Source organism: Phodopus roborovskii, unplaced genomic scaffold, assembly GCF_943737965.1.
Source record: "Phodopus roborovskii unplaced genomic scaffold, PHOROB, whole genome shotgun sequence".
In the NCBI taxonomy this organism is placed as follows: Eukaryota; Metazoa; Chordata; class Mammalia; order Rodentia; family Cricetidae; genus Phodopus; species Phodopus roborovskii.
This window is the reverse complement of record NW_026125100.1, coordinates 53101-76713: the sequence shown is the minus strand read 5'-3', so window position 1 is coordinate 76713 and position 23613 is coordinate 53101. Positions and strand designations below refer to the sequence as shown.

Genomic DNA, 23613 nt, shown 5'->3' with positions numbered 1-23613 from the left:
CAGTGTCAGTAGGTGTGGTTAGGTGGCAGAGTGCCCAGCATGCCCAAGGCTTGGTTTTAATCTCCAGAACCACAAGTAGAATTCCAGCTAAATAGAGTTTAGAAAGTCACCATTTATAGGTGAAGGTTAGGTTTTTCAAAGTGTTTGCTTTCATTGATTTTCATGGCCCTCCTCCATGTGTCTAGGCTGAGAGAGTATCCCTCTAAGTGGGATTTCATTTGTATACTAGGAATAAATACTGATCCATTACTAGAAGCCCCATAGACTGCCCAGTCCTCTTAACTAACACCCATGTTTAGGGAGTCTGGGTCGGTCCTATACTGGTTTAATTTCTGTTGGTTTCTCCAGCCTGGTCTTGACCCCTTTGCTCATTACTCCTCCCTCTCTGCACCTGGATTCCAGGAGTTCTGCTCAGTGTTGTCTGCTTCTGCTTCTATCAGCTACTAGATAAAGGCTCTAGGATGGCATATAAGGTAGTCATCAATCTCATTATAGGGGAAGAGAATTTAAGGTAGCCTCTCCACTACTGCTTTATTGTTAGTTGGGTTCATCCTTGTAGATCTCTGGACATTTCCCTAGAGCCAGATTTCTCCTTAAATCTATAATGGCTCCTTCTATTATGGTATCTCTTTTCTTGTTCTCCTCTATTCTTTCCCTGTCTCAATCTTTCTGTTCCCTCATGCCCACATTTCCCCTCCTCTTCTCCCTTCTCTTTCTCCTAACTCCCTCTCCTCTCCCTCCATGCTCCCAATTTGCTCGGGAGATCAAAAAGGATACTTTAAAAGGAAGAATCCACAGAATAGTGTTACAAGACATGATTTGAATGGCACTTTTATTGATAGAGTTTCTTCTACTTCCTTTCAGATCTTTCTACCAAGCATGAATTTGATACTGATGATATGAAATGCAACTCCACAGAGATCTTACCTATTGCAAGCCCACGTGAACCAGAGTGCAACAAACCAGGTAGATATTCTGTTTATGTTATTGGCTTACCAAGAGTTTGCTATATGACGTAGAAGCACACTAAATTTGCATTTATAGTCTACTGTGAATCAGTTTTCATGTTTAAAAACTTGATCACTTTGATCCGACTTGTTATCTTTTCCCTTTTTATTCCCCTTTATATTTGTCCTGTCAAGTTCTTGTCATTAACAAAAGTGGGTCATATACACAGCAGAGTTACAAATATTGGTGAAGATGAATGGAGAAAATACTACTAAAATTAAAGTACAAATCCTGGGTCTTGGGAGATGGCTTAATCAGTATAGTGTTTGCTACACACACAGCTGACTATCTGCTAGCAGCCAGGCTAAGCTGAATTGTTGGACTATAAATTCAGTGACAGACCCTGTACCAAAACATATGGCCGAGAGTGATTGAGTAAGACACCCAGCATTGACTTCTGACCTCCACATTGGTGTGCGTGCATGCATATACATAATCTTAAATTATAGCTGACTAAATATAATTTTTTTTTTTAGAATTTTATTTTATGTATGTGTGCCTGAGTGTATGTATGTGCACCATGTGCATGCAGGCTCCATCAGAAGTCAAAAGAGGGCGACTATAGTTGCAGGTGGTTAAATGTGGATGCTGAGACTCAAATCTGGGTTCTACAAAAGGATAGCAAGTGCTCTTAACTACTGAGCCATCATCACTTTAACCCCAATTATATTTCATTTCAATATTAGAAATCTTGTTGATCTTTGTTATATTTAAAAACAAACCCTTTAAATTACATATTATTTAGTGGTGTGTGTCAAGATAAAAGGCAGTCTGTGGGAATCAGTTCTCTCCTTCTACCATGTGGGTACCTGGGCTTGAACTTGGATCATCAGGCTTGGTGGCAAGTACCTTTACATGCTAAGCCTTCTTGCCCACTTCAAAGGTGAACTTTTCAATCCCTTAGAGCAGTCGCATCATTCTCTGCTCTATCACTGTTTATTGTTATCAAGTCAAAACTAGAAACTGCATCATGTTTTGTTTCAGAATAAAGCCAAATTGTGTTCTTTTTAAATTATGTTAATGAGACTATTACTTAGTTACATTTATACTTGGAGCACATGAATATCTATTTAGATGTTTACTGCCTTATACTGCTTTTCAATAGAGGCATATCTATTTTTCAGGCCCATTCTATTAATTTATAACTCTGACAAGGACACCTAGAGTCCTGACTCATTAAGGTGAAGAATTACACCTCTATTTCCCTAACATCAGCAAAATTCATTGTGGAAATAAAATAGAACTATTTCCTAAGTGCTGACAATGTAAGTTGTCAGAATTAAAACTTATACGCAAAGCTCTTAGGATTTATCTTACACAGAAAACTCAGTTAAGTTCAGCTGTTGTAGCTTTTTAAAGTAATCACTGTCATAATTGAGATACCAAGCAATAAATCTGTAGTTCTTTATATAGATATAAATTTAGGACTCGTTTTGTATATCTAGGAATCTAAATTTCTTGTGTTTTGTGTGTGTGCACACATACATGTGAGTGGAAGCCAGAGGTCAACCTCAGGCATCATTCCTCAGGAGCCATCTACTTTGTTTTATGAGATAGGCCTCTCATGGGGACGTTGGGCTCACTGCTAAAGGATGGGTTGGGACTTCCAGAGCATGCCATCATGCCCAGCTTTTGATATGCATGGGTGATGGGATTGAACTAAGGTTCTGAAGCTTTACCAGCTGAGCATCTCCCTAGCCCTACTCCCAAATTTCTTCTCACTGACAGATTTTGTTGCTACATCAAAAACCATATGAAAAGCACAAATTGAATTTGATGGTTAAAAAAAATAGGAGATAAAGAGGCTGAGAGTGTGTGTGGATGTGGGGGACCTAAGGAAGAAAAGTGAATATGGTAAAACTCACTAAATTCTCAAAGAATTAATACAGGTATTTTATTGCAATAAATTGATCAGCCAAATACTTATTTACAAGACTTCTAAATTTTATTTTATGAAGTATTATATAACTAATTTTTATATATTTCAGGAGAATTAGAAATATCACCAACCAATCTAAGCTTACCAAGGCAATATTCTTCAGTGAGTTCATTATGTGCAGGATTTCATACATTTCCATTTTCTGCTGTGTGTAAAATGTAAGTAAAGATTTTATCAAGAACCCAAGCTACAGATCAAGCAAGCAGTTGCTTGTTTTGTTTTGTTTTGTAGTTTCTCAAGACAGAGACAGGGTTTTTCTGTGTAGCCCTGTCTGTCTTGGAACTCAGTCTGTAGACCAGGCTGGCCTCAGCTCAAGATAAGCAGTATTTAATGAAATCTCTCTATTTAAAAGCAACTTCCAAGATGCTCTTATGAAAAAAAAATATGACACATATAATGTGTTTTATAAGCAGCTTGGGGAAGGATATGAATATATATGCACCTGTTTATTTCCCCACAGAATATTGATGGTGACATAAGAAATACATAAGACTGACTTTGCCTTGAAGGGAGCTAGGTAATATGGCAATATGATAGGGACTTTTTTTCACAGTATAACCTTTTACAATGATTTTTACAATTTTGAATGTTAATATAGTACTATTAAAAGTAAATGACTTGAAGATCTTAAGATCCTGACATGGAAATAAAACGATTAGGAAATTGCCTCTAAACACTTGCCAGTGATACTCACTGTCATGAAAGGCACATTGTGTGTATTAGTTCCATAACAAATACCAGAGACTGGATGGCATGAGCAGTAATGTTTTATTTCCTCATAGTCCTGGAGGCTATTGAATAATATGTTTGCTGGATCGGTTTTGGTCATGTAGGATTACGAAATGTTCTCATAACTTCATTTACCTAATTACTCTTTATTAAAAGACTTGGTCTCCAAACACAGCCATAGTCTGATATTCTGAGGGTTTAAGTTTCATCACATGGGTTTGGAGAATCACAAGGAACCCTAGAAAAAGTGGTCTAAAGCTTCATTATGGTTAAATTGCCTGGCTCCATCACTTGCTCTTAATTCCTCTTTGTCTCAGTCTCTTCCTCCATAGTGCTGGTTGTCTACTTCAAAGACTTGTTATTAGGTCTTTTAAAAGATGATACATCTGCGGCCAGGAGTAGGTAATTGTTATAGAATAGTATGTTTATCAACTTGTTTCCACGGGAGTACCAGGGAATCCTATCCCATTTCTTTCAGCATATGTCCTTTGACCTTGCTTACCTCTGCTATGATGGCATCAGTACTGAGAATACCAGACATGTAGAACCAGGGGTTGGTCCATAAACCTGTTCAGTACCTCATTGTTATTGCATAGAATGGTCTGTGATCTTAGAATTCATACTTCAAAACTAAATCCTTTTATTCTAGTTGGACCCAAAATTGTCTATCTTAGTAGCCCAGCATACCTGACTACTGACAGAGTCTGAGATAGCTTTGGATGCTGTCTTTTATTATGTGGAGTATATACATTTAGTGTTCTCCAAGGTAAGTTAGTCTAGTATCTTGGACTAAACCCACTCAACTTTGCTTCTTATTCAAGTCACAAAACTAGGAATATAATCAGGACAATCATCTTTATTCCTATCATAACTGGAACTTAATGTGTGCTAAATCACACATCTCCAGGAGAATTACGGGAATGCCTCCAAGTTTCTTGTGAATGATTCCTTGCAGAGTAACCTGCTCTAGGATAACTGGAAACAGTTGCAGGCAAGGACCCAGAACTCATCACAAATTCTGTACACATCCTCAATGGTCTGTATGATGTCTGAGACATGGAGGAGCCAGCATTGAGTGCCCTAAGTATATCTTCACATTCTATTTAAGAATTATTTTCATTTGTTGTGCATCTTTGTGCTGTATAGAACTCTACCATGAGCTCAGTTTGTCTGTAACATGAATGAGCTCTGGAACAGCATGGCATAATCATGAATTCACATTCTTTAATGCTTTAGTTCCTCTGCTAAAGTGAAAAGAGTTTGTTTCAAGACACAGTTAATCTTTATTAGGCTCTTTCACTGCCTTATTTACTCTGTATATTCTCATCTGTCTAAGGAGGCAGGTCAGAAGCAGGAATCAGTATATATTAGTGTAATATTAAATATCATATAGTAACTATAATAACTTTTTAATCACACAGGCTATTATATATATATATATATATATATATAGTTAGAACTCAAATATCTAATGAAATTTATGAAATAAGTCTTGCCTGATGAATTATGATTTGGCAAAGGATAAAAATGGGTTTTAAAACAGTTGATGATTCTAGAGTTGTTTGAAACAATTAAAAGTTACTCATCACAGCAAGAGATAAGTCACTTTTGTCTGACTTACGGCTAAAAACTTTAAAATTCCTATTTAAAAATGGCTTTAAATCTAGTTATGGGGGTTATTCCACTATTCCCAGTATTTGGAGCCCTGAGCAGTAAGGTCATCACATTCAGACCAGCCTGGGCTATATGTTGATTACCTGTATTTTAAAAAATGTACCTCAATTATAAAGTTAAAAAAATTAAAATATTTTAAAGAAGTGAGATGCTAAGTAATGCTGCTGTACCTTTGACTTATTTGTAGTACCTACTACATGTTAAGACCCATTTTAAGTTTTAGAGAGAGAAAAAAAGAAAAGTCAGGATGAAATAAGGTTGTATTTCCTTACTAATGGGAAACATGTCTTCAAAATGCTTCATTAAAAGCAAAAATATTTTCTTTTTGGGCATGGCTGCATAAAGCATTTCTTCTTGTTTCTACTTCAAGATAATTATCTACAATCTGAAGTGTATTATCAAAAACAAACAAAACCTTGATAAATTTCAAGAATTGTCCCAATTTTCGTTTTCTACCAAATAAACTAGATTTTGGGGTTGTGTGAACGAACTGTGTGGTTTAGATCTAAATATCCAGCTTTCATTTACCTCACATTGTCAATTTAGTATCTAGAAGTACTTACCATTGCCATCCTCAATTATGTTCCATGTGAACTGAGAAACAGAATATAATCATTTCAGTGGAGATGAGAGGTTTGGAATATGAGACCTTGTGAACTAATAGTCTCCCCCCCCCCACTAGGGTTCATAGTTCCATAGCTACTAATGAGCTGTGATTGACATTAACTTTCATAGACATTTATTCCTTTCCCCTCTGCACTCCAAAAACTAGCACACAAATTTTACACATTACCTTCATTACTTACCACGATTTAGCAGCTTGATCTAAATTTAGGACCTTGTCACTTCTGGAGCCAATAGGATTTTTTTTGCATACTGCTGAGTCTTAGCAATAGAGAGACTAGAATTTCTATATATATATTGGATTCATGGATAGAAATTTACATAAAAATATTATTAGCCAGTCGGTGATGGTGCACACCTTTAATCTCAGTACTCAGGAGGCAGAGACAGGAGGATCTCCATAAATTCTAGTCCAGCCTGGTCTACAGAGTGAGTTCCAGGACAGCCAGGGCTATTCAGAGAAACCCTGTCTCAAAAAAACCATAGATAGGTAGATAGTGTTGTGCCTACAGGGTTTCCTCAACCCCAAGGAAGTGACTCCCAACTGCAAAAGCAAAAGGTTTTTATTGCTAAGAACTGAACCGACTGGGACCTCACTCTATCATAAGAGTAAGGTGCCCGCTTACAATTCATAAGCATTTTAAAGGGAAAGGGAGGTTTGAGACTGCTAGTCTCACCCCATAAGGTGTCCAAGGTTACAGAGATTTCCATAAAGTACAAAGTTTTTACAAGGCAGGATTGTTTGGCGCACCTGCAAGGTTAGGGAGTTTTCTTTCTTTAGGACTGGCAGGCTCAGTAGCCTTGTCCTTAAGATAATGGGGAGCAGGGAGAATGGACTCTCCAGTCAGGGAGCTATCTATATCTAGTGGCAGAAGCACTTGTTCTATTTGGTTTTCCCTTCTTGCCATGAGTCCTGTATCTTTTAGTTTTCCCTCACAGTAGGTAAATAGGTGGATGGTTGGATAGATGGATGGATAGATAGATGATAGATAGATAGATAGATATAGTTGAAGTTGCAGTGTAAATAGTAAGCACAGTAATTTCACAGTAGTTACTGAAGGAGATAAAAGACGTGATTATGATGGTTAATATTTACTGCTAACTAGATTTAGAATAATCTAAGAGACTGATGGAGCACACCCACGGTTGTGACTGAGGATGTGCCCAGAGGGCATTAACAGAGTGAGAGGGAGGCCCACCTGGGATGTAGATGGCACCACCAATGGGCTTGGGGTCCTGATGCAACAAGATGGAGAAAAAAGAGAGCAAAGAAGCACCAGTATTTGCTGCCTCTGTTTTCTGGTCAGCCATGAAGTAAGCAGCTGTCTTTTGCTTAATGCTCCTACCACCATGATGTTTACCCAAGCTCATAAGACTAAACTCATGGACTGAGCCCTTTGAAACCATGAGCCAAATTATGTTCTTTCACCTTCTCACACACCTCTAATCCCAGCACTTGGGAGGCAGAGGCAGGCAGATCTCAGTGAGTTCTAAGTCAGCCTGGTCTACAGAATGAGTTCCAGGAAGGCTCCAAAGCAATACAGAGAAACCCTGTATTGAAAATAAAATAAAATAAAATAAAAAATTCTATTTGTCATTTGGTTGCAGTGATGAGAAATTAACTAATATAGAAAATATTCTATCCACTGCCAACTTCACACCCAGACATACCACTTTAAACCACAATGTCTCACCCCTGGTCCCCCAAAGCCTCTTGTCCAAATGTATTCAGTCTGTCTCTTTGAGTCCCAGAGTCTTAAAAGTCTGATATTGCTTGAAAAACCAAATTACCACAATCTCTTACTTGAGCTTCTGTAAAATCAAAAAGAAAACTACATTATGCCAACATGTACAACAATGGGAAGTGGAGGGAGGAGAGAATAGAAAGGAAGGATGAAACCAAAGTGGATCCAAAATCCAGAAGGACAAACATTAAGTCCTGTAGTTTCACGCCTAGCCTATGAAGCATGTAGTGTTCTGATGCACACTCCAAGGGGCTTGAACAACCCAGCCTGTGTAACCTTGCCCTTTGTAGCTCACAAGACACCTGTCTTTGTTAGTTAGGATTTCTATTGCTGTGATGAAACTCCATAGCCCAAAGCAATCTTGGAGGAAAGGGTTTATTTTGCTTACATTACACTCCATCATAGAAAGCAGTCAGGACAGGAACTCAAGCAGGACAGGAACCTGAACCTGGAGGCAGGAGCTGATGCAGAGCAATGGAAGGGTGCTTCTTACTGACTTGCTTCTCATGACTTGTTCAACCTACTTTATTATAGCACTCAGGGCCACCAGCCCAGGGATGGAGCCAGGGATGGGTTCTCCCCCATTAATCACTAAGAAAATGCCCTGTAGGCATACTTGCCTACAGACTGATCTTATGAGGTGTTTTCTCCACTCAGGTTACCTCCTCTCTAATGACTTGTGTCAAGTTGACAAAAGACTAGCCAGGACACTCTCTTGGATCTGCTCAACTTGTTGCCTACAGTTCTCCTCAGTAGATGTTCTATACGCCTGGTAACTCCAGCATCCTGAGGCCTTCACCACAGCTTCAGTGTCACTAACCAGCTTCGTAGATCATTGCTCTGAGGCTCACTGCAGGAAACCCAACCCATTTGTTACAACATTCCCTGGCCTTCCAGGTCTTCTTTTTTTTTTTTTGTGGCTGAGCTTATGCGATCTCATAGCTTTTCTATTCTGTATGCCTGAAAATCCAGCATCATGTAGATGATGCCAAGGTGTGCTGCCAGTTAAAGCAGTAGTCCAGCCCCCTCAGACCATGATATGCTAGTGTCTGAGTAACTGGAAGCCTGATCTAAGGAAACCCTTTTGGTTGATGGCTCTGTGAGAACCAGGTGTCCCATCACTCTCAAAGGAAAGTCTTTCCAATGCGTTTACACCTTAGAGACTGAGGTACTTGGAATCTATCCAATACCTGAGATGCAGAGAGGATCTTTCTTATGGCCCCCTATGAAGTGCTTAGCTTCTCTTTAGTGGTGCTGATCTCTCTAACAGCCTCAACCTCTTTATCTAGAAATTTAAACCAACCCTTTTCTAGCCAAAGTGCATGTTTTTCACATATTCCCACTCTGCCTTTTATCCCAACTAGTAGCCACTAGTAATCAATTTCCATGTTACTTATGTTTATCATTGCCACAACCAAATATCTGTCAGCAACAGTTTAAGTGAGGAAGGATTTGTCTTGATTAGTGGTTTCAGAGGATTCAGTCTATAGTTTCTTGGTCCCGTGTGCTTGGACAACAACACATCATTATAGAGGTGGGAGCATAAGGCAGGGAAGAGCTGTTCACCTTGTGGCTGACAAAGAAGCAGAGACAGGGAATCTAATGCTCATTTGCTTTCGCATTCTCTCCTTTTATGCTGTCATGGACCTCAGTTCACAGAAATGCCCTCATGGATACACCCTTGTCATGCTTCACTAGTCTCCTAGGTGGTTCTGAATCCGATCACATTGCTGAGGAAGACTGAGCATCACAGTAACTTTTAGGCAAGCAGGGCTAATTGAGGAATTTATTAATACAAGATCTTTCAGGGAAGGAAAAAGTAATTAGAAATTTGATTTATACAGCTCTACTTCAGTTTTAGATGTTTACAAAATAGATATTTTACTTTACATATAAAGAACTTAGAAAAGTGTGCTTCTTAAAATTGTTATACACAAAACAGTAGAACTATCCATAACTATGAATGGCACATCTTGTTTAGTTTTGCATGTGATTTCTTTTTAGTGCATCAGTGATGTTTTAGTGACATTGGCACCCAATACTTTGCCTTTGTTGTTTAGGGAACGCCTTCATGGTTTCTGTACTGGTTTTACTATTGAGTTTGTCTATGTGGCTTGTTTTTGTGTATGCTGTTGCCAACCATTGTTACTCCTCCAAGTAAGCGTAGAGTTTGTGAAATATTAGTTTCTCAGTTTAAGATCCTGTTAGAACCTAGAAGTAGTAGCTGATGGTTACCTGTGAATTTGTTTTTACCTGAGGTAGTGTGATGCAGGAATCCTTACCTGTATTCATCTGAACCTTGCTCACTGTCATGGGCACTATACCTTGTGACTCAGGAACTTTACTGCATGAATATCTGCCAGTTCCTGCTTCCTGAAGACTGCTGCTCTCTCCCAAACACTGGTTCCTACAGTGCCGTTTTAAAGCATCAAAGAAGGAAAAAGAGCCCCAGAGGCCAAAGATCTTTATTCTCACCATTGTTCAAATGCTTATGTGAAATGAAACCAAGATTTGCTGTAATACTGTTTCCTCTCCAGAATGTGATGGTACTAGAATGATGTTAAATGAAGGGTGGAGTTGCAGCGGAGCTTTTTAAATCTAGAAGATAAAAGCTATGTTTATAATGTTGATGAGTTTAAGTTTTATTTTTATAGAGAAGATTTTTTTCTCCCTTGAAATTTCATCTGGAATGGCAAAATTGTTTCTATTATTAAAAATTGAGCTGAGCAGTGGTGACACATGCTTTTAATTCCAGCACTGGGGAGGCAGAAGCAGGTAGATCTCTGTGAGTTCGAGGCCAGCCTGGTCTACAGAGCAAGTTCCAAGACTGGCTCCATAGCTACTAAGAAATCCTGTCTTGAAGAACCAAAAAGAAAAAAAATGTGTTGCTATAAAAAAATTGTTATACAAAACAGCATATGATACTATTGATGAACTAAACTTTGATTCTTCTTTTACAGTAATTTGCTTAGTGCTGGAGAATCGACTAATAGATATTGCATGCTGTGGCAGTTGGGAAGCTGCAGAAACTCTTGGGTCTCATTCTTGCTTACAGGTACAGAATGCATAGGTAAAGGCATGTAAGGAGTACAAATGTGAGATATTTTTCTTTGACCGTTCCATAACATGAAATATGTAACATCACACAAAGTCCAGTTATCTTTTAGAGGCTCATTAGATAAACAATCTGGCTGACTTTCTCATAATTCTTACCTATGAAATGGAGAAACATCAATCTAACACATACACTTATATATGTGTATTTGTAAAATGTTTTATTTCTTTGTCTATAAATTGGTTGCAGAAGGTATTCCACATAGCTAATATTAAAAGTACCGTAAAAGTTTTCCATTTTTCAAGCATCCCAAGAAGGATGGTTTAAAACCTTTAACAAAAAACATTTGCAAATTAAAAAATCATTTTGAGTTGAATAACCCCTCCAAGGTTATCTCCTTACACAGTGAGAATAATAATGATGGTGTCTATTTTCTAAAAACATGGGTTTACATAAATACAAACACAGATTTCACTGAAGCTTTATTTGTAAGAGTGAAAACCTGGAAACAGGGCTGGGGCTATAGCTCAGTGATCCGTGCACAGGGTAGCAATGCACAAGGCTCTGGGTTTAATCCTCAGAACTGAAAACTCCCCACCAAGAAGCATTTCACATGTCCATTGAATAAAGGAATGCATCATCAAATGAAATATCACCAGCTAATCAAAAGATATGAACTACTCCACTTAATTTCTGAAATAGCAGAGATTACTTCTGGAAAACTGACTGTGCATACCAGGGACTACTGATGACAGGAGGTTAATGCAAGAGAGAGGAGCATGTGGGTACATGAAGACAGGTAGGAGTACTGAACTGTTCAGTATATTGAGTATGATGAAGGATGCACAAATCTGGGTAGGTGACAAAATTGCATAGAATTTGTCACATGTTCACACACACACACACACACAGAGAGAGAGAGAGAGAGAGAGAGAGAGAGAGGCAAAACTAAGACAATATGAACAAGATTGATAACTTACTACAGTGCCATTCTCCTAGTTGTGTGATTATACTGTGTAATTGGAGGAAATAGGAGAGAATACATCTCTGCATTATTTCTTATAATTACATTGGATCTATAATTATTTTTATCTTTTAAAAAAAGGATGAACTATTCACACAACATACATTTAAGTATGCTGAATTAAAGAAACCAAACCATGGAATGTAAAGAATAAAATAAAAATAAGTTAATTTTTTTTTTTTAAATGTGAAAAAAGAAAGAAAGCAGAAAAAAAGAATTCATTCATACTGTGTCAGTTCATTTACATAAACTTCTGGGAATAATGCAGTGGGTGGAAGCAGGGCAGTGGATGGGGTCAAGAGAGGTAGGTTTTAAAAGGTAACCTAATGAACAAACATGAGAGAATGGAGGACTGAACTCGGGCCTTCACACATGCAAGACAAACTTTACTCACTGAGGTACATCCCCAGACCTAAGAAAAAATTTATTCAATCTTTGGGAATAGCAAGAAGTTAAAATAGCCAGGCATGGGGGCATACACCTTTAATCCCAGCACTCGGAAGGCAGAGGCAGGCAGATATCTGAGTTCAAGGCAAGCCTAGTCTACATAGTAGGTTTAAGGACAGCTGGGGCTATGTAGAGAGACCCTGTCTCAGATCCAGAAAAGGGAGGGGGGGAAGAGGAGAAAGAGGAAGAGGAAGAAGGAGAAGGAGAGTAGTAGTAGTAGCTGTGTGGTTTTTATTGTTAAACTAACTTGAACTTATACAAATATTAACATTTTGAAAACAAAATGCCAGATATAGCCTCAAATTTTACCTTTTCCCAAATGTGAAAATGTATTTCACTGAGAAAGTCCAATGTGAATCTGTTTATGGTTTTTCATTTATTTTCCCCTGTTTGTTTGTTCTCAAGTTCCAAGACTCCAAGAGCCCAGCGGTCAATATTCTCTTGCAGATATGAGGAGTATCTTTTCTATTAAAGGAGACAGCCTTGTGATTAACCCTGCAAAAGCAAAGAGGTGGAGACAAGCAAGACTAAATCCAATAATGGCTGAAACTTTGGAGCATTTGAAGGCATATTTGTGTCACAATGGTCTGTCTTCTAAGGAAACTAAGCTGGAGATCTTTCTGCCTACAAAAGTGCTTCAGCTGGAATGTAAGTATACAATAGTACATACAACTTGTGACCATTACATAATGAGAAGATGTCTGACACTTGGTTTCTCCTCAATGGCTATGAAACTATACAACACATTCCAGATAAGCTTATAAATTTTGGTTCTGCCAGTTTATGACTTTTGGCCAACCTGGGCTCTGATTTCCTCTCAGAAAAATATGACAGTTTAACTAGCTAATCCAGAAATTTTTTTTTTTTTTTTTTTTTTTTTGGTTTTTCAAACCTGTGTAGCTCTCTGGCTGTCCTAGAATTTGCTCTGTAGACCAAGCTGGCCTTGAACTCAGAGATCTGTCTGCCTCTGCCTCCTGAGTGCTAGAATAAAAAGCTCAGAATAACATTGTGACATTCATCCTTGCTAATGTGTATCACTAATTCATTTATTTTATTGTTAAATAACTTTCTTATTATATGTACTTAACCAGAATGTGATCATCTCCCCCAGGAGTTATTCTCCAAATTTTTAGTGTTGGGAGTAAAAATCCTATGAGTGTTTTTGTGCAATTCTTTTTATGGTCATGGTATTACTTTGCTTGAGAAAATATACAGAAGTAAAATTGATTATTGTTATTGTAGGTGTTATAGGTGTCTGTTTAATTTTACAAGAAACTATTAATATTTTTCCAAAATTATTTCACCATTGTATGTGCCCACCAGTAATGTGTGAATTTCAGTTACATGGAAGCAGCTTTTCTACTGGGCATGTGTAAGGCCCACTATGGCTTTATTCTGTATTTTCCTACTACCTAATAGTGATGAGTGTTTTTACATACTTGGTGACCAGAATTTACCATACAATTTAAAGAACAGTGGATCTTCATAAAGTCAGACATGCACAGTCATCACCACAGACTGTTTCTAGAACACTTTTTAACCCTCCCTCAAATCCTGTATCCATTAGCAGTCACTCTCAATTTTTCCCAGATATGGAGTGACTAATCTATTCTCTGTATAGAGTTGCCTCTCTGAGATAGTCTATATAAATGAAAAACTGCCAGACTGGAATATTTTATTTAACATCACAATTCATCTATGTTATGGGGTGTGTGTAATGTTCAAATCATATGCCAACTTTTTAATTAGGTTTCTTTTAAAATGTTCATTTGTAAGAATTTAAAAATATATTTTGGATCCAGCCCTTTGTCCAAGACTGTGACTCATTATAACCTATTAGCAACAGAGCTTTACTGGAGTTCCTTCTTTGCCTAGCAAATGAACTCCTATTATTAAGAGACGGTTGCCAAGCCTGGCATTGGTGGTACATTCCTTTAATCCCAGCACTAGGGAGGCAGGGGCAGGAGAATCTGGTATACAGAGGGAGTTCCAGGAGAGGATCCAAAATAAAATAAAGAAATCCTGTCTTTAAAAAAACTAGAGAGAGAAAGAGAGAGAGAGGGAGAGAGAGAGGGTTGCCAGCAGTGATGGTGCATGCCTTTAATCCCAGGACTCAGGGGACAGAGACAGTGGATCTCTGTGAGTTCAAGGCCAGCCTGGATTATATAGTAAGTTCCAGGATAGTCAGAGCTACACAGAAGAACCCTGTCTTAAAAAAAAAATAAGAAGAAGAAGAAAAAGAAAGGAAAGAGATGATAAACATTTATTTTTTAAGCTTATTGCAAAAAAATGTATTTTCCAAAAAATAAACAAACAATCCCTAAAGATCAAATTATGCTAACAGGAAACTATAGCTAAAATTTATTCATTTAGAGATAGAAGTCATTTTGGTGTCTTTCATCTTCTTGTCTCCAGCCTGGCTAGAACATCAGAGTCGACCCTTGCCCATCATGCCTAAGAGTGATAAATCTACCAATGTTCAGAGATTACGTCCACAGAAGAGACCATCTTCAGAAAAACAAGTGCCACATCTGCTTTTGTCTGATGAATGTGTCTCTGTTAAAAACCAAAAACTGAAGAAAATCCAAAGAATAACCAAGAAGTAGCTTCTAAAATAATGCAGAACACAGACAATAGTCGTGTTGGACTTGATAACTCTGTGCCGTTTGTTGAACCAACTTCCTCTTCATGGATCAAGGCATCTTATGATAAAAAACAAAATGATTTGGACCTTTTGAGTGAATTTATTACTCTGAGAAGTAAAGACAAGCCTTCTACTTCAGATGATGAAGTCACAGGCCATGACCAAAACAATGGTGGGTAACAGTAAAATTTTGGCATAGATATATAGCCTCTAGGACTGGGCTCTGTCGGTTATACAAATGCAAGGCAATAAAAGCTCTTTTAGAAAAAATTGCATAGTTTTCATAGTCAAGGAAAATGCCATTGATACTTCTTATAAATATAGATAGATATATACATTGATATATATTTAGATATGGATATTAATATGCTTTCAAAGATTAAAACACATGTTTTAATTTGTAACAAAGCCATTACTTATAAAAGTTGCAGTGTATAATTTGGATATATAAGCTTAGTATTCCTGATCATTCTCTCATGCTTTTTTCTATTAACTGACAATCCTATGTCAGTATTTAAAAAAAAAAAAAAAAAAAAAAAACAGTTTTATTAGTTCTTCAAGAATCTCCTTTTTAACATTTCCATTCCCCTTCCCCATCTCCAAACAGATCGACCATCCATTTCATACCCACCCAATTTTATGTCCTCATTTTTGAAAAGGTTTATTTATTCCATGTGCATAGGTGTTTTGCTTGCATGTATGCATATGCACCACTGCATGTGTGCCTAGTGTCCATGAAAACTAGAAGACGGTGTTGAATCCTCCGGAACTAGGTTACAGACAGTTTTGAGCTGCCATTTTTGTGCTAGCAACTAAACCTGGGTTGTCTGAAAGAGCAATAAGTGCTCTTAATCTCTGAGCCATATCTCCAAACCCACCTATTTAAAAAAAATTAACCCATTGAATCCCATTAGTGCTACCTCTGTACTCTAACAGTGGCCACCCACTGGAGCATGTTAGAACCACCAAGGGCTGTGCTCTCCCAGCAGCCATCAGTTACCTAGAGCTCTTTAGCTGGGGATATATCTTAGTATTTTAACATATTTTAATACATGCTTACACATTTTCTTATTCAATTGCTTATCAGTCTTCCCAGTATTATCAAGGAATTTCTATTTGAGTTGTAATTGTTGTATGTTTCTTTGCTTCTAACCACATGAAAAGTAGTGTGTTGTATCATTTCATTTCCAATAAAACTCTAGAATATTTTTTTTATTTCAGACAGAGTCTCACTATGTAGCTCTGGCTATCCTGGAATTCACTATGTAGGCCAGGCTGGCCTCAAACTCACAGAGATTCTTCAACCTCTGCCTCCCAAGTGCTTTGATTATACCTGGTTTATTCTACAATAATTTTGATAGACTTTACCTTGGTGAAATTGGTACAAAAAGAGTGTTACTTAGAACATAATTTGGTCTTGCAGTCCTGTGTTTTATCTATGGAGACTAGATTTGGTTCTCAGTGTCATGCAGTTATGTATGATTTTCAAAAGGTGTGACAGCCATTTATAGATGTGCTAAAGCTCATTGCTGAAGGTACTATAAGGGAATGAACTTCCAAAGAAGGAAGTAGTCTCAGCTTCTCTTACATCATGACTCTTTCCTGATGAGTTTCTCCTGCCCAGCTTAGGTGAGGACTGAGTGGGTAGTTGACTTGTTCAGGTATTTAGCTATCAAGCCCACTTGTCTCTCAAATAAAGCCCTATTCTCCAACTTAACTTTCATTAGCAATAAAGGTAAGGTTTTATTTCTTGCTTTATTTTACAGTTGATTTGGTGATAAGAAATACCATGTCCCAGCTTTCTCATAAATTTCAATAATTATTAGCACTTGACTGTATCTATTCAGATTACTTAAAATTAACTGGCAGTGCTGGGGGAGATAGCTCAGTGGTTAGGGGCACTGGCTGCTCTTCCAGATGACCCAGGTTCAATCCCCAGCACCCACATGGGAGCTCACAACTGCCTAACTCCAGTTCCAGGGGATCTGGACACCTTCATACAAACATACATGCAGGCAAAACACCAATGCACATGAAATAAAAATAGATAAAAATTTGGCTGGCCGGTGGTGGTGGCCTACGCCTTTAATTCCAGCACTCAGGAGGCAGAAGCAGGCAGGTCTCTGTGAGTTTGAGGCCAGCCTGGTCTATAGAGCAAGTACCAGGACAGGCTCCAAAGCTATACAGAAAAACCCTGTCTTGAAACCCTCCCCAAAAATTTAACTGGCAATATTGCTTGAAGATGACATAATCTAGTTTGGATATTCTCCAAATTATACTTGGGGTTCTCTTTTTAAACTTTATTTATGTTTTCTGTGCATTTGTTTTTTTGCCATGGGTGTGTTAGGTACCCTGAAACTGGAGTTACAGACAATTGTGAGCTGCTGGGAATTGAACCCAGGTTCTCTGGAAGAGCAGTCAGTGCTCTTAACCACTGAGCCATTTCTTCAGCCCTGTATACTTGGGGTTCTTTATTTTTATTTAAGGAGGATCTTTCTGTGTAACCATGCTTGACCTCAAATTTGTAATACTCCTGCCTTAGCCTTTCAAGTGCAGGGATCATAGGCATAGATACATGTCCCACTCCGTGATCATACTTTTAACCTCACACATTAAAATATCTCAGGTTGGTACCGCAGTTTTAAAAGTATCTTATAATCATATTATTGGTGGGTGACATTAGCATTTAGTTAAAAATAGCTGTATGCATACATCTATGAGTCCTCTGTAATACCTAGAAAAGAAAGAACTTAGCCTATAATACCTAAGAAAGAAAAAAACCTAGCATTTATTAAACAGTGTATCAGGTGCTGAATTGCATATTAAAGGAGGGTGTCTTTTTGGCCTGGAAGTAAGGTACACAGTTATGTAAGAGTTCCTGTAGAAGCCGACTGAGGTAAAGGGTAAGCAGTAAAAAACTGGTGTATGTAGCTGAGAAAGGATGGAGACATTAGAAGGCTTGGAACAAAGGAGGTTTTAAATAGAAAGATGACTCTGAAAAGGCACAGAGATGAGCTAGAGTGCTGCTGTCTGGAATGTGTCAGGAACTGGGTGGTGTTTGGCTCCTGCAGCTAAGGAAGGCCTCCTAGCCCATATTTACATATGAGGACACCAGTCTGCTGTCAGGACTGGACACTGAAGTTTTCCCACTTCAGTCATCCACCTTGCTACTCAGCATGGTGTTAGGTCCACTAATCCAGATAACTCACTTAACTTAGTCTCATTGTACTTCTATGAAGAAATTCAGCAACTGTGATATTGAATACTGTGTTAAAGTAAAGCAACATCATTTCTCCTGAACAGTTGAATGTTTTTATTAGAATTTCAGGATAAAGAAAAGTGTTCTTCGACTCTTCAAGAAGAAAGTCCTATTGTTTCTAACAACAAAACTCCAGAGGAAAGATTTCAAGAAAGGACAGATGATGTCATTGAGATTCAAGCATCAGGTATGCGGTATGCTTTCTTTTTTTTTTTTTTTTTTTTTTTTTTTTTTTTTTATTATATTTTATTTTTTATTTTATTTTATATTCTAATTTATTGTTAAAAAAACATTTTTCTCCATACTTTAGATTTTTATGCGGCCTTCTTTCCCAACCCCCCCCCCCCTGTCAGGGGGCCGCCCTTGGGGGATTCGAAGAAGATTCAGATATCCTAGCTGTAGTCTGTAGGGCTGTTTTGTCCAGCTGTTTGGAATGTAGGATCAGCTTGTACTCTGTTTCAGGCGGTCTGGTGTGATCAAACCACATTAGTCTGGAAGGAATCCACATCTTTTCATTTTCTGTGGAAACAAAAATAGAAATACTTTTCCCCAGTAACTTGTTCTTCAACTTAAATTTTGGAGTCAAAGCGTTTTTTTTTTTTTAATTATTTTACATGTCGATCCCAGTTCCCCCTCCCTCCCTCCCTCCCTCCCCCAAGCCCTCCCTCCCTCCTTCCCTCCCTTTTGCCCTCTCTACCCTCTCCCATGCACTCTAAACACCCTCCCTCCCAACCCCCCACCACAATACAATATGTAGGGGAATGCCATCCAGTTGGGGTCATGTAGATCTGACAGGTCCTGTGAAGTAGGGACTAGGGCTTCTCTCCTATCTCTAGAATAAGGCAGTTATCCCTCCATGGGGGATATGTTTGCAAAGTCCTTTTGTGCACCAGGGATACATCCTGGCTCCACTGTCTGAGGTCTCTTAGACTGCTCAGACCTTCTGGCTGAGACCCATATTCAGGGGGGGTCCGAGTCAGACCCCTGTTGGCTTCCCAGCTATCAGTCTAGTGGCCCTTAGCTCCTCCTTGTTCAGGTAAGCTGTCTCTATGTACTTCTACCGCATGGTCTTGTCCTCTCCATCTGCTTCTGGGTTCTAGTTTGACTCAGTGTTTATGTATGGGTGTTTGCTCCTGTTTTCAACAGGCATTAGTTGAGGACTCCATGGAGAAGTTAGTTGTTGATCTCACTCTCCGGGAAGGGCATTTATGATAGCCTTTCCACGGAAGCTGAGATTGTTAGTTGGGAGCAGTCTTGTAGTTCCCTCGACCTTTCTTTGTGTTCAACTTTATCTTCAAACCAATATTGGCTCCCTCTTTTATGTTCTCTCTCTCTGTCTCTGTCTCTCTCTCTCTTTCCTATTTTCCATTCCTAACCAGGCTCAATCCTCCTGGTCGCACATGCCTTCCCTCTCCTCCCTCTCATTTTCTCCTACTTCTCTCTCCATTAGCTGTCCTCCCCCACTATACCTGAGGTCTGGGGGACTTGTCCCTTCCCAGTTCTGTGAGGGACTTTATATGAATCTCTTAGAATACAACTTGTATCCTAGTTCCTCTGGTGATGTGAATTATAGGCTGGTGATCCTTTGATCTAGGTCTAAAATCCATATATGAGTGAGTACATACTGTGTTCCTCTTTTGTGACTGGGTTACCTCATTCAGGATGGTTTCTTCAAGTGCCATCCACTTGCCTGCGAATTTCAAGATACCATTATTTTTTTCTGCAGAGTAGTATTCCATTGTGTAGATGTGCCACATCTTCATTAACCATTCTTCAATTGAAGGGCATCTAGGTTGCTTCCAGGTTCTTGCTATTACAAATAGTGCTGCTATGAACATAGTTGAACAGATGTCTTTGTTGCATTGATGTGAATCCTTTGGGTATATGCCTAAGAGGGGGATTGCCGGGTCCTGTGGTAAACTAATTCCCATTTTCCTGAGGAACCGCCATACTGATCTCCAAAGTGGCTGTATGAGTTTGCACTCCCACCAGCAGTGGAGGAGTGTTCCACTTTCTCCACATCCTCTCCAACATAAGTCATCACTGGTGTTTCTAATTTTAGCCATTCTGGCAGGGGTAAGATGGTATCTCAAAGTTGTTTTGATTTGCATTTCCCTGATAGCTAAGGATGTGGAGCATTTTCTTAAGTGTCTTTCAGCCTTTTTGATTTCCTCCATTGAGAATTCTTTCTTCAGTTCTGTACCCCATTTTTTAATAGGGTTATTTGGTGTTTTGTTGACTAGTTTCTTGAGTTCTTTGTATATTTTGGAGATCAGCCCTTTGTCGGATATAGGATTAGTGAAAATCTTTTCCCAGTCAGTGGGCTGCCGTTTGGTCTTGTCAACTGTGTCCTTTGCCTTACAGAAGCTTCTAAGTTTGAAGAGGTCCCATTTATTAATTGTTTCTTTCAGTGTTTGTGCCCCTGGAGTTATGTTCAAGAAGCGGTCTCCTATACCAATTTGTTCAAGGGTACCTCCTACTTTCTCTTCTAAGAGGTTCAATGTGGCTGGATTGATGTTGAGGTCTTTGATCCATTTGGACTTGAGTTTTGTGCATGGCGACAGACATGGGTCTATCTGCAGTCTTCTACACACCCTCATCCAATTGTGCCAGCACCATTTGTTGAAGATGCTATCTTTGCCCCATTGTATAATTTTAGCTGTTTTGTCGAAAATCAGGTGTTCATAGGTGTGTGGATTAATATCAGGATTTTCAATTCGATTCCATTGGTCTACCTGTCTATTTTTATGCCAATACCAGGCTGTTTTCAGAACTATAGCTCTATAGTAGAGCTTAAAGTCAGGAATGGTGATGCCTCCTGATGTTCTTTTATTGTATAGGGTTGTTTTGGCTATCCTGGGTCTTTTGTTTTTCCATATAAAGTTGATTATTATCCTTTCAAGGTCGGTGAAGAATTGTGGTGGGATTTTAATGGGGATTGCATTGAATCTGTAGATTGCTTTTGGTAAGATTGCCATTTTTACTATGTTTATCCTACCTATCCAAGAGCATGGGAGGTCTTTCCATTTTCTGGTATCTTCTTTAATTTCTTTCTTTAGAGTCACAAAGTTCTTATTATATAGATCTTTTACTTGTTTGGTAAGCGTTACACCAAGATACTTTATGTTGCTTGTGGCTATTGTAAAGGGTGATGTTTCTCTGATTTCTTTCTCTGCCTCTTTGTCGTCTGAAAAAAATAGGGCTACTGATTTTTTTGAGTTTATCTTGTATCCTGCTAGTTTGCTGAAGGTGTTTATCAGCTGTAGGAGTTCCCTGGTAGAGTTTATTGGGTCGCTTATGTAAACTATCATATCATCTGCAAATAGAGACAGTTTGACTTCTTCCTTTCCAATTTGGATGCCCTTGATCTCCTTTTGTTGTCTTATAGCATTAGCTAGAACTTCTAGTACGATATTGAAGAGATATGGAGAGAGAGGACAGCCTTGTCTTGTTCCTGATTTTAGAGGAATTGGCTTAAGTTTCTCTCCATTCAGTTTGATGTTGGCAGTTGGTTTGCTGTATATTGCTCTTATTATGTTTAGGTATGTTCCTGTTATCCCTGACCTCTCTAATACCTTTATCATGAAAGGGTGTTGAATTTTATCGAAGGCTTTTTCAGCATCTAGGGAGATAATCATATGGTTTTTCTTTTTCAATTTGTTTATATGGTGGATCACGTTGATAGATTTTCGTATGTTAAACCATCCCTGCAATCCAGGTATGAAGCCTACTTGATCATGGTGGATGATTTCTCTGATGTATTTTTGAATTCGGTTTGCCATTATTTTATTGAGTATTTTTGCATCGATGTTCATCAGGGATATTGGTCTGTAGTTTTCTTTCTTAGTTGTGTCTTTGTGAGGTTTGGGTACCAAAGTTATTGTGGCCTCATAAAAAGAGATTGGCAATAAACCTTCTGTTTCTATCTTGTGGAACAGTTTGAGGAGTAGTGGTATTAGTTCTTCCTTGAATGTCTGGTAGAATTCTGCACTGAATCCATCTGGCCCTGGACTTTTTTTCGTTGGAAGGCTTTCGATGACTGCTTCTATTTCATTTCGGGTTATAGGTCTATTTAAGTTGTTTGTCTGTTCTTGATTTAATTTTGGTAAGTGATAGTTATCCAGAAACTTGTCCATTTCCTTTGAATTTTCAATTTTTGTGGAATACAGATTTTCAAGTATGACCTGAAAATTGTCTGGATTTCCTCTGTGTCTGTTGTTATGTTCCCCATTTCGTTTCTGATTTTATTAATTTGCATGTTCTGTCTCTGCTTTTTCGTTAATTTGGATAAAGGTTTATCAATCTTGTTGATTTTCTCGAAAAACCAACTCTTTGTTGCATTGATTTTTTGTATTGTTTTCCTGGTTTCTATTTTGTTGATTTCAGCCCTCAAGTTGATTATTTCCTGGCGTCTGCTCCTGCGGGGTGAATTCGCTTCTCTCTGTTCTAAGGTTTTCAGTTGCGCTGTTAATTCATTTATGTGACTATCCTCTGTTTTCTTCATATGGGCACTTAGTGCAATGAACTTCCCTCGTAGCACTGCTTTCAAGGTGTCCCATAAGTTCGGGTATGTTGTATCCTCATTCTCGTTGAATATTAGAAAGTCTTTAATTTCTTTCTTTATTTCTTCTTTGACCCAGGAGTGGTGCAATTGCACATTGTTAAGTTTCCATGAGTTTGCAGGTTTTCTGCTATTTGTATTGTTGTTGAATTCCAATTTTAAAGCATGGTGGTCCGATAAGATACAGGGGACTATTTCTATTCTCTTGTATCTGTTGAGGTTTGTTATGTCTCCTAGTATGTGGTCGATTTTAGAGAAGGTTCCATGTGGAGCAGAGAAGAAGGTATATTCTTTTGTCTTTGGATGGAATGTTCTATAGATGTCTGTTAGCCCCAGTTGAGACATAACTTCTGTTAATTCTTTTGTTTCTTTGTTGAGTTTCTGATTTGTGGTCCTGTCTAGTGTTGAGAGTGGTGTATTGAAGTCTCCCACTATAAGTGTGTGAGGTTTTATATGAGCTTTGAGTTTTAGTAGTGTTTCTTTTACGAATGTGGGTGGCTTTGTATTAGGGGCATAGATGTTCAGAATTGAGACTTTGTGTTGATGGATTTCTCCTGAGATGAATATGAAATGACCGTCTTCATCTCTTTTGACTAGTTTTGGTTTGAAGTCTAGCTTGTTAGATATTAGGATAGCTACGCCTGCTTGCTTCTTATTTCCATTTGATTGGAAAATCTTTTCCCAACCCTTTACCCTGAGGTAATGTCTATCTTTGGAGCTAAGATGTGTTTCTTGTATGCAGCAGAAGGATGGATTCTGTCTTCGTATCCATTCTGTTAATCTGTGTCTTTTTATAGGTGAGTTAAGACCATTAATGTTGAGGGTGAGTAAGGACCATTGATTGTTGATGGTTGTTTGATTTAGGTTTGTTGTTGGCAGTGGTATTGTGAATATATTTGTTCTG

General features: G+C 38.4%; 1 protein-coding gene across 1 annotated transcript in view; it reads left to right on the top strand.

The window, feature by feature from the left end:
- The window catches only part of LOC127225920 (protein shortage in chiasmata 1 ortholog-like), an 83438-nt gene that overhangs the window by 26041 nt on the left and 33784 nt on the right, over positions 1–23613 (top strand). Inside the window, 7 exon segments of the mRNA XM_051189572.1 lie at positions 865–966; positions 2997–3105; positions 10680–10774; positions 12651–12893; positions 14661–14810; positions 14813–15061; positions 18210–18335. Coding sequence (XP_051045529.1) covers positions 865–966; positions 2997–3105; positions 10680–10774; positions 12651–12893; positions 14661–14810; positions 14813–15061; positions 18210–18335 — 1074 coding nt within the window.